The 17,915-nt window shown below is 45.0% G+C and overlaps 1 protein-coding gene across 2 annotated transcripts; it reads right to left on the bottom strand.

Moving 5' to 3' along the window:
* Positions 1 to 525: 525 nt before the first annotated feature.
* HMGCS1 (3-hydroxy-3-methylglutaryl-CoA synthase 1) lies at positions 526 to 11,901 on the bottom strand. 2 transcript variants are annotated; one of them, XM_082301179.1, is made up of 10 exons: positions 11,835 to 11,901; positions 6,853 to 7,310; positions 6,355 to 6,480; positions 5,671 to 5,835; positions 4,803 to 4,971; positions 4,511 to 4,681; positions 3,613 to 3,719; positions 3,145 to 3,270; positions 2,711 to 2,874; positions 526 to 2,312 (listed from the first exon to the last, which is right to left on the bottom strand). In XM_082301179.1, the coding sequence occupies exons 2-10, from the start codon at positions 7,298 to 7,300 to the stop codon at positions 2,220 to 2,222; spliced, it is 1,569 nt and encodes a 522-aa protein (XP_082157305.1). In that variant the 5' UTR covers positions 7,301 to 7,310; positions 11,835 to 11,901; the 3' UTR covers positions 526 to 2,219. The 2 variants fall into 2 exon arrangements, with proteins under 2 accessions (XP_082157305.1, XP_082157304.1); XM_082301178.1 differs by lacking the exon at positions 11,835 to 11,901 and adding an exon at positions 8,511 to 8,587.
* Positions 11,902 to 17,915: the final 6,014 nt, after the last annotated feature.

The raw sequence follows: 17,915 nt of genomic DNA, 5'->3' as shown, positions 1-17,915 counted from the left end.
CAAGGTGTACACAGGTACAGCTGGTGCTTTCACATTTAAAGGCAGATGCCTTATCTGTCATGACACCGATGAGACAATCAGTTCACTTTAGGAGAAATAATTCATATAAATGAGCAACAGAATGACTCAGAAAAGCCACCCATGGGAAACTGGACTCAGTGAGGCTCAGGTATGTACAAAGCCAAGAACTAAGCCTCCTTCACAGAGTTTCTGAGGGTAATAATACATTTTTAATAAAACAGTAATTAATTCCTCCACTATAAACAGTTTCTATATAAAAGCATTTAAGTTATCTTGAAACATGGCCCTGATAAAATTGTTTTACACCAGCCTAAGCTACTCCTTTTTCCACTTTCATAACGGAATGACACTAAGAAGAAAGATGCAGAATGTCTACACAGTTTGTGAACCCAGAACTTTGGGTTTTAACCAGAGCCAGCTTCCTCCTTCCTGTTAAAGAAAAAGAAATCCATCCAAAAAATCCAACAAGTCAGCACTCTCCAACAGGTTTCAAATATCTCAAACTTTATTTTAATAAAGGATCAGCCTCACAGATCTGTGAGGTCTGTGCCAGTAGCTCGCTTCTTGGCTTGTCCACTGCCAGCAATGGACTTTGTTCCATGACAGTTTGTTTTACAGGTGCCAAGGTTAAGTTTCATGAGGGCAACCTAAACCAAAATACTTGCAAACACTACCATCATGCATTGCTCCATCACTGTCAGCAGAACAAACAGATTAGTATTCATCAGTTTATAATAAACAACTATTTTACCAAGGCTTGACTGTACAAATACAGCAAGTTATCAAATCCTATTGAGTGACAGGTAATACAAACACTTCATTACACACACCAAAAAAATTGTAATTAACAGAGAAATTATTTTTTGCTACTTTATATTAACTAATGTAGCTTTGTAGAATTAGCAAAGAAATAAATTCAATGAAACTTCATTCTGTACATTAGCTCAACTTAAATATATATATATATATGTATGTATGTATATATATATATATTACAAGCTTAAAAGGCTCATATCGTAGTTCATTTCCAATCTGGGCTTTAAAAATCAACCAGAAAGGACTCCCCATAACCACTGTATATTTATCTACTGCTTGTAAAACGGATAGCTTTAGCTTGCACATTGGGGGAGGGGGGAAAGAAATAAAAGACTCCACTCCTACAGTATTACCAACAGTAAGAAGGACTTCAAAGTACAAAGCCAAATTCAAAGCTAGAAAGAGTCTTTTGGAAATGTGTTATGTAACAATGAGTAATAGGCCAGAGTTCCAGACAAAGTGATGAAGATCACTCTCTTCCTTTGTTAGCCAATTAAAAGAGCTCCACAATATCTCTAAGTTTTATTTGAAAATTCTGCTGTCTTGGATATTTCTGCTGAACAATCCATTATGGTGCCAAATCAATGATCCCATTTCTTTAGAAGAAAAATTTACCTCCCTTCTTCTTCATCTTTCCTCCCAGACTCCTGTGACTTAAAATGCAGGTATAAAACACATAAAATGTTAGGAGGAATTACACAGTAACTAACACAGTGGATCACAGAGTTTCTTCTACAAAAACCACTTGTTAGCCTAGCCATTTTTGATCCAGTCACTTTGACAGGGAAGAGACATCTATTCCAACAATGGATGTTCTTGGTTCTATGCCTGCCCCAAAGCAATGGGGGGATGGGAGGCAGACTGGGATATGAAAGGGAAGGTGATAAAGTGAAAGAGAATTGCAGTATTCAGAAGGTTGACTGCTTATTGTCAAGGCACTGAGAACCCTAACATTCAAAGCTTGGACTATTTTGCACACACTTGAGTACTAGTAAAAGTAGAAGTTAAAAGTGTAGGTTTCAAGTCATTTTACATGGAAGAGCAGGCAGAAGATTCCTTTTTTTTTTTTTTCTTTCTGTATATGAAGACTTTGTAATAGACTACAGCTACTTCTCAGCAATTAAAAAAGTTCAGACATATTAAGGAATCCCCACAGCACCTGGCAAGTCCCTCTATCTCCAATATACTCCTGATTTTAGTGTTCTGAAAATAGTATAAAATCAGCAAACCATAATATGATGATTTTTCTCAAGGAGTTTAACAGTTTTTTCATGCTCCAATTACATGCTTTACACTGAAACTTCAGTGCTACTGCAATCCTTTTTCTCTCTCTCTCACCCTGCCCTCACACCTTGTTTCTTTCCCCACCTCACAGAGGTATCTTAATGCTCCCCATTGGAAATGGCGACAGTAACGCCTTCAGATTCTGTTGTTGCAGGGATTCTTGGCACTTTCTTAGCAGGGCTTGGGATGTGCTAAGAAGAAGGGAAAAAAAACATTAAATACAGTTTTCTAGTTCACAGACATTCATACTTCATGGCTAGTCCAACTCTTAAACAACATTCATGCTACACTGGACGGCTTGACTTTAAGTCAATCAAATTGGTCATGCTTCATGCAAACAGATTGTGTGAGAAGAGCCAGTTTGTTCTTCTTTCATTCTTGTGCAGTTTTGTTCTTTTTAGGATGAAATGTACTTTTTAAAATTGCATGTTCAACTTTTTACTTCTGGCTTGCATGTTACACATGTTAACAAAGTACTCAATGTAACTCATAAAACCACTTCCTCTTAACATACATGCACATGCTAAGACAAACATGTAAATGGTTCCAACCATTTACATCAAACTTTAAAAGAGTGCCGAGTGTTCACCTCATGAACAATGCCTGGGTGGACAACTCCAACTCTTGCTTCCAGAGGTCCATCACTCATGAGTGGGCGCCGGGCGTAAGTTCTCCTGTGTTTTTCATCCACACGCACAAGGTACCATGTTCCTTCAAAGAGATCCTCGACTGAACACTGTGGAATATAATTGGCTGTAAAAAAAGGAGTAACACATTGTTAGTTGTTTCCTGGTAAGAGTTTTACCCAACACAGGCCTTTCCAGATTGGCTGCACTGAGACAGAAAAAAACAAGCCAGTATTTTTACTTCAGACATATTGGGCCAATGAACACAAGCTACTCAGAAGCAGAAAGGGTTGGACATTTCCTTCATTCTACATCCTAAGCGTTTAAAGTCAGGTGGATTAAGTGATGAGAATTTTGCTCTAGGATTAGGAATGATGTACATTTATTAAGTTCTTACCCAAATGATGTGTTTCCTGTCTGAGCTTCATGTTTTCAGCAAAGACATCAGGTGCAATACATTTTCTTGAGTCAAGTCTTGTTTTGAGATCAGAAAGGCTGGCAGTTATTTTGTCCAGTGCAGAACCTGCAATATAGAACCATCATGTAAGGTGGAGCCAGTACTGAGAACTGCACACTAGCACGTGAACATTTCAAACCCAAAAAGCACTTTGCCTTACAGAATCTCAAGTATGAGACATTTAAAAATATTCCCAATTACCAACTCAAAACATTTAACAGCGTTTGAAGAATATTATTTATTTGTTCAAGAAGACATTTAAACACTCCCTGGAGCTGCACATTCTCACTGTGGCACTGCTGTCATTAAAACTGCTATGCAGGCTTATTTATGCTAGTGGGTTGTGTAACAAGGCATCGAGAGCGAGCTGTGCAAGGGAGGTAGTTGATATCAAATCCTGTCACTCACCAGGAGTGGCATCCTGTGTGACCCTGATGGAATACAGGGTAGCAGCAAAACCAGAGCCATATGAGAACACACTGATTCTCTGTCCCGCAAGCTGCTCTGGGGAGTACCTGCAAATCATACAACAGTTTTTTAAAGTCAGAATTAAGTCGAAGTGCCAATTTTAAATATCTAGAAACTACAGCTAGCTTCAGAAAAGCAGCCAGCAAATTACAGTGTCTATAATACACAATTAGCATGCTATGTGCATAAATGCTGACTTTTAAAAACACAAATTCAAGTACTGCTGTTACGTGATGGGTTCCAAAGCTGCCTACAGCAAAATATGCCTGAGAAATGCCCAGAATATGATGAAAGCAGCCAGATATCATTCTTAAATAAACTAAAGCCTAAAATGAATAAACACATCATGGAAGGCAATGTCAGAATGAAGAAAAATGGAGAAAAAAAAGAAAAAAAGAAAACCCAGGAGGAGTGGTTTAATGTAAATGTAATATGATTTTGCAAAAGACTGTATTTGAAAAAAAACATAATTAAATGCTAATTTAATGTGGCTTTGCTTATTATAGTAAGACAGAGAAGAAATTTGAATTTTCTTTTCCATTTCAGGAGTATTTCTAGAGGAAGGGAGAGGGGGAAGGTTGGGGCTGAGAAGAGATGCCACCTTACAAATATGATCCTACTTTGCGAGGCAGTGGATCAGTTTCTGACACAGACACTTTCACTCTGCTTGTCACTTGAACTGAATGTGTGCACAGAATAGTGTCTTAACTTTAGTTTTTCTGCTTAAGGCAATCTCATAGGAAAAGGTTTGCTAGACAATGCTTTTACAAAAGACTTTCTGAAACAAAAACCTTTTATGACCTTATTAATAAACAGCTTTTCCCGATTTTATGCTTACTGGGCTAGAAGAGAGGCAAGGCAACCATAGACTGAAGGGGTATACATATTTCCATTCTGATTGGATACAAGTAATGAAGCTTTGGTTTTCTGATTGAAGAGCTCTGCACTAGCTTTCATAAAAGCTTTTTCCACATCTCTGTCAAAGTATGTATCTTCAAGTTTTATATCCCTACTCAAAAGAGAAGAAAAAAAAAGAAGTTCAGAAACAGTTACTAAAATAGCAGAAAGTAAAAACACACCTTGGATGTGTAATTGATTATGTGAATAAGGAAGACAGCAGCCATTCTCACCTGAAAGCTTCCAGACCACTGAAAACACCATTTGCTGTTTCTGGGTTCTGGTCACTGAGAAAGTCATTCAGCAAGAGTCTAGCCACGGATTTCTGCACCAGTTTACAGTACGGAGAATGGAAGATCATGAATCCAAAGTCATTCAAGGTGAAACGTCTGTCTGTCCCCTCTGGAAATGGAAGAAGTGTTGAGTTACAACCTATGTTTAGTACTCACTTCAATTATGGAAATAAAGCAGGCAGCTGTCAGGACACCAATTATCCTAACATGTTGGCATAGAAGAGACACAAACATACAAATGAGACTAACTACTGCTGTCAAGTGCACTTAACATACTGCACTTCTTCTATTTAAAAATTCTTTTCTTAGCACCTTTTGTACCAGCTAACGTTTGCTCTTTTTCTAGAATAAAAAGCTATGTTTAACAGAATTTCTGTATTCCTATCCAGTATTTTGACTTAATTTGCCTCTCTTCACACCTATGCCTCTTAATATAATTGAAGCAATTATTAAACATATTGGGTTAAAAAAAAAAAAAATCAGTATCATTACATAACATTTAAATAGTAACCTAAGTTTCTTAAAAGCCTGGATGGAGGTGAGTAATAGCATGCTTTTAACCAAGGTATTGTATGTTACACCAACAAATGCTTGTGGAGATTACTGCTTACAGACTGCCAGAAACTCAGCCATGCCAAAACAGAGACAAGTAATTTCTTACAGGAAAGAGCAAATATTTCAATTGCTTCAGAACATACAAATACGAAGAGACTTCTAGACTAGTCTTTAGATCAGATACTAAAACTGTCTGCGTAGGACACACTCCAGCATTTGCCAATCTGCAGTATCATCAGGAGAGGCTACGCACCCTTCTGCCACTGGGCGTGGATTTTGTTGCGATAGACGGTATAGCAGCGGTCTAATGCACTGAGGTAGCACTGTATGGAGAGCTTGCCATCCACTACAGGATATTCAGAGACCATGTCTGGTTTATAGAAGTCATACGCATGCTGCATGTGGGTACCACGCAGCCCTGGTGGACAGAAATTGACAAAAGTTGAAAGTTAGTTCCTTCAGCTGCTTTGAGTCAATTGGGATGCGCCAGTTGGCACAAGTGGGGAAAGAAGCAGTTTTGGTGCCAGTCCTGCAGTTTTTTGTAGCACTTCAGGCTTTTTAAGGTAAGGTTACACAGAGTTCTCAATTGCCTGCAAAGCAGAGTAGGACTGAGCATGACAAACACATGCAATAAAGGACTGTCATTCAACTGTCCTGGAAGTAGAATGTTGTGTTATTCAGCTTTAGTATTACTCTATCAATTTTATTGGAGAATCCTCAAGGAAATAAACAAACAAGACCATCTCTAATTGTTCCCTGCTGTGTCCTGTAACAGGACTTGGCTGAATTAGCCCAGAGCAAGAGGAGACAAAGAACAATTTCTGACATTACTGGGAGTTAATCCCCTGCTTCAGCAAGGCACAAAAACCAGGGAACTGGCTTCAGGACAAATGCAGTTATCTGACCTGAACAGTGTATGTTCTCCCACAGAACTAACCTCTCTCAAAAATCAATGGTGCATTTGGGCCGACCAGCATTGCAACAGCACCAGCTCCCCCAGTGGGCCTGGCATTTCCAGAGGCATACACAGCGATGTCTCCAGCCACCACGAGGGCATAGCGTCCTGGGAAAAACACACAGGAAAAAATGGTGAGAAGGAGCCACGAGTCTGGCACATCTGAACATCCATCAGCAGTTTTTAATTATTGAGGAGATGACACTGAGATTAAAGGGCTTTTCAATCTTGACTTTTCCCCCACATTTCAACTGGGAATCAATAGAATTTACAGAAAACCTTTACATTAGTAGCTAAGTCATTGTTATTCACACTGTGACTGAACTAGTGGCAAATGCCCAGGGCATTTAAGAACAAAAACTGCAGAAGAGAAAAAGAGTTTACCCTCTGGGTTTTATATGGTTAAACATGAACTCTGTCATTGTAGGGCAGACTGACGTAAAGATGATTCAACTTTTCAAGAAAATAGCCTTGACTTACCATCCCAGGAACTGGACTCAATCCAATTAATAGCATTAAAAAGAGCAGCAGTGCCTCCATAGCATGCATTGGTGGTGTCGATTCCTTCCACATCTGTATTACCAGACTCTTCAAAAAGCTGCATCAGGACAGTCTTCACAGATTTCGATTTATCAATTATGGTCTCCGTTCCAACTTCTAATCTCCCAATACAATCATAGGAGAGGCTGTTCCTCTCCATGAGCTTCTGAACCACAGTCAGGCAGAGGGAATTGATATCTTCCCGGTCAGAGCAGAACCCCATCCTTGCCTGGCCTAGCCCAATGGTGTACTTCCCAGCATCCACGCCATCATACTTCTCCAGCTCTGTCTGGTCAACATACTGAGAGGGAAAATAGATTTCCAGTGCCACAATTCCCACATCTTTGGGCCAGCAGGACTCAGCATTCACTGGAAGAGACCCAGGCATCGTGGCAGATCTTTAAGAATAAAAAAGAAAACCACAAACCCATGCGATTTATTTACATATATTTAGAGGGACCTACTTTCAGTTCCTGTAATTTTATGGAAGAAGTTGTGTTGCACATACTCTATAAGGTCATTTGCAAAAGGCAAGCCTTTGCATCTGGTAAAGCTTTGGCATGAGAGTAAGTTTTTTTTAATTAAGTGAAAATACAAATTTCAGCCCTGGAGATGAACAGATGTAGGTTAAGCCCAAGCTATCTTTCTGAAGCAAAACACACACTTACTGAGTGTTAAGTGTTTGAGAAACTAGCGTTCATTATCTTACTTCTGCTTATATGCAAAGTCTCAATTTTGCATATAACCAAGCTGGAAACACTGGATATTTTTATTAGCATTGCTAGCTGAAAACCCTTACTAGGAAACCACCTTCTTAAAACAGGCCAGGACTCTTCAAAATAGTTTTTATTTTTTAAAAAAATGACATAGGTCACTTTGTTTTGCTTATACTTGCAACAAGGCAGAATTATTTCTGTGTTATTTCAGTTTTGTTTTTGTTTTGAGGGGCGTGTTGGTGTTCGCTTTTTGCGGTTTTTTTGTTTGCTTTAGGCATACTTTATTTTGGCATTCCAGAACACTGGAACTCCTAACACCAAGCCTGGAGGAATATTTAATGCTGAGATGAACAGTGTTCTCCCTGATAGGCCGAGTTTCCTTATTCCAACCCCACAACTTCCCTGTCACCACACTAGAGGATTTACTACCCCCAAGGACATACTACATCCATTACTTCAACCCTACCTCAATTACACAGCCCGGCACCATCCTCCTTGGCTAACATCCTTACGGGGCACTCGTCCCTTCCGTGCCCAGCTCCAAGCACCGCCGCACTTACCTCACCCGGCTTCTTCCAGAAGCCAGGACCAGCTGTGTAAAGGGACAAAGAACGGCCCTACAGCCAGCGCACTGCGCGGTTTTAAGCAACACAACCAATTTCGCTTTGTTTCCGTCCCCTGCCGGCGCCTCCCCCCACACCACAAGGTTATCCATAACCTGCCCGGCAGCCGGGCAGGCGCCGCGGGGAGGGGCGCAAAGGGGGTCGCACCGCGCCCCATCCGCAGGGTGTGCCGTGCCGTGCCGTGCCGTGCCGTGCCGTGCCGTGCCGTGCCGTGCCGTGCCCAGCACACCACGCAGCCACCGCCCTCCCGCCGTCCCACCTCTGCCCTCAGGCAGCCGCGCCGTCCAGCCCTCACGCGCTCTGGAATCCCATGGCCGGCTTCTGGCGGGCTGCGCATGCGCGCCGCGAGCAGTGCGCGTGCGCCGGGAGGCGCCACGCCCGTACAGGACGGGGCTGCGGGAAGCGCCGGGACACTGCGCTTGGCTTCGCAAAAACCCCGACAGGAAATGAATCTGAATTCTCCCCCACCCAAAATCCCAGTTTGAGAAGGCTTTCTGTGTGGTTTTGGTTTTGTTTGTTATTTTGGACAATCCCTCGGCACCTCACTTCTATTTGCACAGTGGAGCGGTGCCGTATCTTCCTATCTTGCTTCAAACTATACAGATTTAAAAAACCCCCAACAACCCACACGCTGAGCAAAACCATCATTATTCCTGCGTCCTGGAAGCTGTCGGGCAGGATTATGGATTTGTTACGGCGCAGCAGCAGGCTGATGCTGTTGGTGGAGTGGCCATCACCGACTCGTTGAAACAACGGCCAGGGGAGGGAGGGTGCTGGTCCAGAGAGCCCCCAGGAGCTGCGGGGAGAAAGGACACGTCCTTTCTCAGCAGTACCGTGAACAAGTCACACGGCTTGGGGACACAGAGCAGCGCTGGGGTCCAGATCTTGGCTCCAAGCGCTGCGTTTTATCCCAAATCTGCACAGGCATTGCAGGGGAGGAAGAAGCTTTTTGGCTCCCATGTGAATGTAAACACACTGCCCACAGAGAGATCCCAAGGTACCAGCTGGGAAAAGGCCTTTGGGGTCCAGCTCTCCTTCTGGCATGAAACACCTCATTTTTTTCAAAAGGATTTTTTCAAAAAGGAAATACCAGCTCATCAGTGTGTGGCAGCCACACCGAGGGTGAGCCACGTACCCAGAGCAGAGCTTCTGCTGCTCCAAGGGCCAGAAAGCTGAAAGTTGGAGGCTGCAGAGAACCTCAAGAGGCTTAATTTTATTTAAAATTTATACAAAAATAATTGAATAGTTTGGGTTGGAAGGCGCCTTAGAGACCATCTCATTCCAACCCCCCTGCACACCTTCCACTAGACCAGGTTGTTCAAAGTCTCCAACCTGGCTTTAAAGAGTTCCAGGAATGGGGCATTCACAGCTCCTCTGGGCAACCTATGCCAGTGCCTCACCTCCCTAACAGTAATGAATTTCTTCCTCATATCTCGTCTAAACGTACTGTCTTTCAGTTTGAAACCGTTCCCCCTTGTCCTGTCACTACACGTTCTTGCAAGAAGTCCCTCTCCCTCTGTTTTTTAATAAGCTCACTGAAAGGGTGCAGCAAAGCCTCCCTGAAGCCTGCACACAGCATGCAATGGACTTGACAAGTAATGGGCATAGGAGAACAGCAGCTTTCAACCAGGCAGTGAATTATTGGGAAAATCAGTATGCTAAAAGGAACTGCAGTATTGGTGAGAGCTAAGGAAAACCAGTGTATTCTGTGCTTGCTCCTTACAGAACTTTGAGATGCCAAAACTGGCACTCAAGTGATATCACTTGCTGCAGTTCTCTCATCAGGAAACTTTGTGCAGAACACAACTAGAGGGAGGGTGTTTCCGTCTTGTTCCCAGGCTCACCAAATACCAAGCTCACCAGTCACACCTAACAGGACGGCAGTCTGTGCTACCGGGCTGTACTGCTATGAGAAGCACTGCTTTGTAAGTGTACTCTGACCACTGAAGGAAATGGGATGTATGACATCTTGAGTCAGTCAGTCATTGCAGAAAAAAAATTGTTTACTCAGTGTAAAACAGACAGTCTTTTGTCTTCCTGGTCAAGCAGCAAACAACATCCTATCCCTTTCACTGAAAATAAAAACTTTCTCAGAAGTATGATTTGTTTTAAAAGACCAAGAATCCCAAATGCTTTTATTTATGAAATTGAGAAACCTACTTTGTTTTGTGTCTCCTTATGATTCCGCTGGGAATGAATGAGAAGCGCAAGACAAGCAACCCTTTCTTTCTGCTGGTGTTACCAGAAACACATTCTCTCCTAACAGCTGGTAGCATTATTGTCTTTCTCAGGAATATGAGAAAATTATGTCAGTAATTTGAATCTTATTTCTTACCTAAGTTTTTAATTCTAACAGAACACTTTACTCAAAGGTAGAAAATAAGTCTCGGCCCTGTTTGCTACAGGCGATGCCTTTGGCTCCAGAGGACCAGTGGGACGGGCTGTGCCCGTGGCAGCCCCGGCTGTGACATCACCGACTTGTCCCCGCACGGGCCCGCAGGGGACGCTCGCACGACACCGGTGCCGCCACCAGAGGTCGCCGCGTCCGCCGGGACCGCGGCCACATCCCCGCGGGACGCTCAGCTCCGGGCGCCGGGATGGGCCGCGACGGGCATCCCCGCGGGATGCTCACTCACTCTGGGCGCCGGCAGGGGCCGGGACGGGCATCCCTGCGGGATGCTCGCTCACCTCCGTGCGCCGGAACACGGGCAAACTGCGCAGAGCCGCGGGGATGGAACGCTGGATGGAGCCGTGCGGCCTCACCCGCGGGGATGGCGGCACATCCGAGCACGGGGCTCCGTCAGCAACACGGGTGGGCGCCGGGATGCTCACACCCCTGCGGCAAACGCCATCAGGAAAGAAGGCGGCGGCATCCCTTGGGGAAGCACCCGGCTGCCTTTGCCTGGGCGACGGAAGGTGGCGTGAGCAGGGGGCCACGCTCGCTCTGCCTTTCCCGACCTGGGAGGGCGACGCTGTCGCGACACTGAGAGGCAATTAAGGAACACACCGAAGGCTTCTCGGTGGCCTCCGAGGCGGGGGCAGAGCTCGGCGGAGCCCCGCAGCAGCCGCTCACCGCAGCTCACACAGCCGCGGGCCTCCCGCGAGGACAGGACGGGAGGCAGCGGCGGGGATCCCCGTCCTGGGATGCGGTTCTTTCGGGAGGCAGCGGCAGGGACCCCCGTCCCGGGATGCGGTTCTTTCGGGAGGCACCTGGTTGACCGGGCAGTGAGCGTCGCCCGCTGCGCCGCCCCACGGGCCGGGATGCTCTGGACAGCGGCCGGCGCGGGGTGCAGGGCGACACCTAAGTCAGGACCCTGACACACCTTTTTGGGGTGTTTTTTATCCTTTTTTTCTTCCTCTCTTCTTTTGCATTTTTAATATTTTTTTTTTTTTATTTCCCCCCTGCCGCGCTACGGGTGTTCCTCCAAAGGCGTTCCCATCCACTGGAAAGACAGCTCCCAGCTATGCCCACCCTGCCTGCGGCTCCCTCTCCCAGCCCCGCCGCCCCTCGCGTGCTTCCCCACCCGGCTCCGCAGCCCCTCGCTCCCGGCCCGCGGGCCTCCGCGGCCCGAGCCGCGCTCACCCGTCCGAGGTGATGGCTCCCGGTGTCGCTCCCGATGTCGCTCCCGGTGTGGCTCCGCACGCACTCAGGACAGCACCGGCCTCCGGCGGGCGTGCGGCCCCTTTAAGCAGCTGCGCCGCCCGCCGCCCGGCGCGCGCCCTGAGCGGCAGCGTCGTTGCCCAATCACAGCCGCGACCGCCCCAGGTCCCGCCCCCCGCCCGGCGCGCGGCGGGCGGAGCGGGCGGGGGGAATGGCGTGAGAAAGTGACGCGGCGTGGGCAGAGGGCGGTTCGCCAATGGGGACGCGGCAGAGGCGGCGGACTCCCAATGGGAGCCGAGCGCCGGGCGGGGACAGCCAATGGGAGCGCGCAGCCGACCGCGGGTGAGGGTAGGAAGGGCTCGGGCCGGGCGCGAGGCGGTTGCCTAGCAACGGGAGGGTCCGCCTGTCCCGCCCGGAGCCGCGCGGAGCATCCCGGCCACGGCGCATCCAGGCCCCGGCGTGTCCTGACCCTGGCGTGCCCAGGCACCGGCGCTCGCACGGAGCTCTGCCAGCAGAATTGCTTCACGGAGGATATGATGGATGTCCTGCCCTGCCCTGCCCTGGATCTTCTCGTAACATTTTCGTCCGAGCTCGTTAAATCTTCCATGTGGCAAGCTGCACATCACGGGTTTAGTGCTGACAAATTGGCAGTTAGCTAATGTGTGGATTCCTCCTGCGAGCCTCGCTTGCCTTTAGGCCGCGAGATGATTTATATCCACCTACTCCACTGTTGCACATCCCCAGAGAACTGGGAGCACAAACGTCTGTTGTGGATGGGAAGTTGCTTGACAGAAGTCAAACACAAATTTTATAGGGTGGATAATTGGGTTGTAAACCACTGCTCAAGTCAAGGAAATGTACTCCCTTAGCAGCTGTCAGGTTCTGTGAGATCTGACTGCTATAGCTAGCAGAAGATACCACCTTGCTCACCTCACACCACTCCAGGGTGTTAAACTGCCATCTTAGGGGCAGGTAAAAATACTGCAAAGGAAATGGAAAAGCCATCATTGAAAGTGTTAATTTCTGTCCTGTTTGTTCAATCTGTTTTGAACTTGTAGCTGTTTGCTGTGCCATTGTCATGCAAAATCATCACAGATTTGTCACATAACTATCTGTAGTGCAAGGATTGAGAAATACCACTGAGAAATCGAGAGAAGTTTTTTCTGCACGTCTCCTGATAAGCTTGTGCCAGCCAGTGTACAAGCCAGTTCCATTTGTTATTCTGAAAGAAACATGTTGACAAATTGCAAACTTGGTTGGTGATGGCGTAGTTACATCATGTTACATCATGTACACTGGTGCCTCCTGTGCCTACAGACCAAAGGGGCTTGTTAGGAAAGTTCATCTGCTCTGGGATTCTAAAACTTCAATTCCTTCTTCTTTTCCATTCCTGCCAACAAACAAACAAAAAAACCAACCAACCAACCAAAAAAATCCCACAACAAAAGCAAAACAAAAAAAAACAGCAGCAAAACAACCAACCAACCAAAACAGCAACCCAACAAACAAACAAAACCAAAGATCCAGAACTAGAGCTGTATCCTTGTTCTAGACATCAAGATGGGTTCCTAATACCATGCACTTTCAACATGCACTTTGGTGGCAAAATGTTCCTGACATGGGGATGCCTGGACTGTCCTGGTTGTATGGAAGATGTGCTGGGAAGCAGATGGAGCAGCCCATCTCCCTGCTCCCTGGGGGCTCAGCTGGCTGTGCACAAGGCCAGCTTTGGTTCCCACATCTCAGGTAGCCTGGGATGGGACTCCCCTGGAGAAAGTAGTCTGATGGAGCTGTGAGAAGCTTCCATGGCCACCTCTTCCCTTTCGCTTGGGAGCCGTGTTCAAAGTTGGGCCTTTGCCAGAGGGGCATCATGAATGTGCCTGTGCCTGGTACGACCCTTGCTGATCCTGACCCAGTGACTTGACCCCCCAGCTTCACCTCCAACCTACTCATCCCTACAAACTTGTCTGGAAGCCTGGACTCTTGGTTGACCCTGTTTTGCCATCACTGGCCCTGCTCTCTGTGTTTGTTTGGGCACTGCGAGTGCGTGCCCTTGGCCCGGTCACTGCCCTGCCTGCCGCCTTGTAACTGCTCTGGCTGCACCTGCTCTTGCTGCTCCTGGCGATGTAAACCTGCTCACCTGGGAGCCTGCACTCAGGTGGGGGTTTCCTTCTGAGAAATGTCTTACTTGCTTTCAAAATGGTGAAGTCAGAATTGTGTTTTGCAGTTCTTTTTGTGTGTGTGTGTGTATAGTCAACACTAAATGCAGATCTAAAAAATAATCTTTTTTATTACATCTTCTACAGATCTCATTAAAATCCCTGACAAAATTACTAAGATTAGCTTGGGGAGGTGATCCATATTACTGCTTTCTTTCCCATGGTCTATGTATCTCTACCAGATATTTAGAGATTTACCTGGTCATTACGCTGCTAAAAGCATTGTTTTTGTCTCCTCAGGATGTTTATGGATCCAGATGCTAATTTAAATTTGTATCAAGTCCAGATGTCCTCCACTTGCAGACTAGTTTGATGACTAAGTCTTATAGCCCAAGATCTAGAGCCTACTTTTTCTTATTAATCAATACAATTTATTTTATAATTGTTGTCAGTAGTGTTGTTCTTTTTATCCAGCTCTATGAGACTATTTGCTTTTCCTGCCCCAGAGTGTATTACAAGGGAATACTTTAAAAAATTACAATTGTTTCTTCACAAGAAAGGGTCTGTCTATGCTGCTGTTGCAATAGTCTACAATTGTTTTACACTAATTTCTTGTAAAGATTGCATTCATATCATTCAAGTTGTTGGTGAATCTTATTCCAAACCTCTTAGGTAATTAATTATAGTTCTCTAACCAAATTGTGCTTCGGACATGTGATTGCTCTATTTCCAGCCCAGCTAGTGAGAATGCAGGTCATTTCCCTTTCATGGCTGTAGAGTTTAATCAATCTGCCCAGGGAGATGTATAATCAAAAATTGTATTTGCAAGTTCTATTTGTTAATTTGGACTAATGCATCAAATTGAGTGTTGCACCTCAGTAACCTTAGAACTGGAAACCTGAGAAAGGACAGGTTGTTTTAATAAAGATGGTACTACCAAAGAAACTCAGCATAACTCAGAATAACCTTGTCTCAGAAACATGCTCAGGTGTGCTACTGAGAGGGCAAGCGCATATCCTCTTCTTCTGTTAAAATCCAGGCTGTTTTGATAAAAGATGGGTTTGAATTTGAGCCTCTATCAACGTTTTTCAACTGTGTAAAAGTGTGTGGGAACTCCTAACCCAGTACTGGTTTGAAAGAAAAGTGTTTGCAGTGTTATGACTCACTTTCTAGTTTTAAGCAAGAGTATCAAATTCAGGGTGCTGGTTTTGCCTTAATAGACCAAACAGGTTCTTTTCTTCTCTTTAGCAGTTCTTAGGCAATGCTATCTGTGATTTTTTTAAAGCATCTTAAAAATGACTTAGAGGCCATCACATTAAGTTAATAACTGTTAAAATAAATGAAAAAGACAGATTATAATAATCTGTTAAACTGTTTCTTAAAAGTGTGTAGGAGTGCCTTTACTAGAATTCTCAAGAATATTAATTACAAGACTAATCTGGATCTTAATTCAATGGAAGTTACACTTCCAAGCCACTAAAATACTCACTGGGGTTTTCAAATGCAACCAACTACACCTTTAAGCCACTGAAACCCATTGAAAAGAGAGCATTATTCAGCATTTTCAGGGAAAACAAAGTAATGAGCCCTAATAATCTCTTCCACCAAACAAGATGGTGAGATGACTTTAGTGAAAAAAGCATTGATTTTATTTTGTTGCCAAGTACAAAATGGCAAAGGTCAAAAATAATGCTCAGGTACAGAGAGTATGAGGTCACTCAAGTGAAAGTTTGGAAACTGGAACATTTTGCTTCTACATGTTGTGTTTCAGGGTTTAGGGATAAATGAAACTGTATGAGACAGTGTATCTTTCAAGTGCTGTATGCCATTACCAGGGAGGAACCTTTTTTTTTAGGTTGAATGACTGGTAGAAGTTTTTCTAATTCAATTCCCAAAAGAATGCACTGGAACCAAAACTTGAAATACAGCTGGTAGGAGGGAGTGGATTTTGTAATCTCGTAATCTCTCAGTCTGATCTACTGATTTCAGGAGAACCTGATAGAAGACATCACACTGAAGAACTCAAAGATGTAAACAAAAATATCAAGGTCCAGTAAATGCAAGTATTTCAATAACATTTGAGTTGCAGGTTTGGTTGGGTCTTTAATTTCAAATATGAAGCAGGAATTGCTGAACTGATAAGAATCATCAGATAAGATGAGGAGGCCAGGGAAGCTGACAGTACAAAAACAAGTCACCACCAGTATCTGTACTGCTTTACAAACAGAAGAGAGAACTGCAGCTGTGCTGTGAACCTACAGCTGTCAGAGGACAGGTCTGCAAGCCAAGAGTGCATGGAGCTTCCCAGCAGCCTGTACCTAAACCAGCATGGACCCTTTCCCTTTCCCTTTCCCTTTCCCTTTCCCTTTCCCTTTCCCTTTCCCTTTCCCTTTCCCTTTCCCTTTCCCTTTCCCTTTCTTTTTCCCTTTCCCTTCCCGTCCCTTCTCTGGAAAGGTTGTTCCAGGCTCTAATCCTGTGAAATGCTCTCTCTCATAGAAGGGCCATGGAAATTGGGGTACAGTCCATGCTTTAGTCAGTATGTTGGGTACACTATACACTCAAAAGATCACTGGTTGCATTGATGGCACAACTCTGAGGAGCTCAGATGCCATCATAAACCCACCCAGAAATCTGAGGGAAGGAAGAAGGTAAAATCTGGAATGCAGAGCAGAACATGAGGAAGAAAATAGAACTGCCAGAAACAGTAAACTGCTGCTGCCATATTGTAAAGAGCTTCTGCAGTTTAGCATTCCTGGTGCTCTGCTGACCTAGGCCCAGGGGGGTTGGATTCTGTGTAATACCCATTAGCTAATTATCCATGTGGTGTCCAGGCAGTGCAAATGAAATGGTGGAAACCGTGTGCTGTTTCAGCTTGCATCAGCCAGGGTCACATCCTCTGCCTCTGCAATGTGCTGAGCACAGCCTTGGGAGGAAGAGCCTCTGTGAGGCTCAGAGTCAGAGACGGCAGCCCCAGCTCCTGGTCCCAGCAGCAGGCTTCCTGGATAGAGTTGCAGCAGGCAGAGGATGGAGCTATGCCATTGTATGTGCTGTACAAAATATTCCCTAGAATCTGGAAGAAGAGTTATATTAGTTGCCTCATCCCTGTCCAAAGACTGTTGGCTCCTAAGAGCAGTAATGGTTTCTCTTATCTGTTTTGGAGGGAGTCAAGTTTCTCTCACCAGATTTGCATCTGTAAAGTATGGTGCTTATCTCTAGTGACCTTGCTTCGGTTTTTCATCTTCTTTCTTATTTAGGGAACATACCAGCAGCTGCTTCTATCCCCTGTCATTGGCCTTGCTTTCTCCCATGCTTCAGGATGTAGTTTTACATAAAAATTTCAAAACAAACACAAGAGGCAACTCAGAGGAATTCACTTAAGTCAGATGCAGTGATTGAAAAAAAAACAGTAATTGCTGGGGGAAGAGGAGAAAGAACGGAATTGTGCTGCTATAAGTATTTTTGGCTCACTAGATGTATGCATTCTATGGCACTTAACTCTTTTAAAAACCTCTCTTCTCCCTCCTCATTTGCTGCTTTCTGTGTACGTGTCTGTGAGGAGAGGTGCTGTTGATGAGATGTCTTTGTGAAAACACTAAATTACTTGGAAGTTTCCAGGAAGCAGGGAGGAAATCAGGACTGTGCCACACAGGAGAAGGCAGTGCTGTGCAGTGGAAGAGAGGCTATGGAGTGGCCAAGCTGTCATCACTGCTAGTCTTCAAAAAAGGCCTTGAGGGACACACGTAAACTTCAGTCCTAATTATGAGAAATTCAGCAAAGAGAGTAGGAAGGACCCATCTGAAGGATCTGAGTAGGGAACTGAACAAACAAAAGCAATAGGATGATCTTTATTGCATAGCTCTGAATGCCACACTTTGAGTCCTATGGACAGGCTTGGATATTATCA

The sequence above is a fragment of the Coloeus monedula genome (genome assembly GCF_965178545.1).
Source record: "Coloeus monedula genome assembly, chromosome: Z".
In the NCBI taxonomy this organism is placed as follows: domain Eukaryota; kingdom Metazoa; phylum Chordata; class Aves; order Passeriformes; family Corvidae; genus Coloeus; species Coloeus monedula.
This window is presented reverse-complemented; position numbering and strand designations above follow the sequence as displayed.

Bases quoted from the DNA above. Each gene is read 5' to 3' on its own strand.
- HMGCS1 (XM_082301179.1), bottom strand. From the start codon at position 7,300: ATGCCTGGGTCTCTTCCAGTGAATGCTGAGTCCTGCTGGCCCAAAGAT. The intron at 5,836-6,354 runs GTTAGTTCTGTG...TCTGTCCACCAG, and splicing joins ACCATTGATTTTTGAGAGAG to GGCTGCGTGGTACCCACATG. The intron at 2,875-3,144 runs GTAAGAACTTAA...CTTTTTTTACAG, and splicing joins ACAGGAAACACATCATTTGG to CCAATTATATTCCACAGTGT.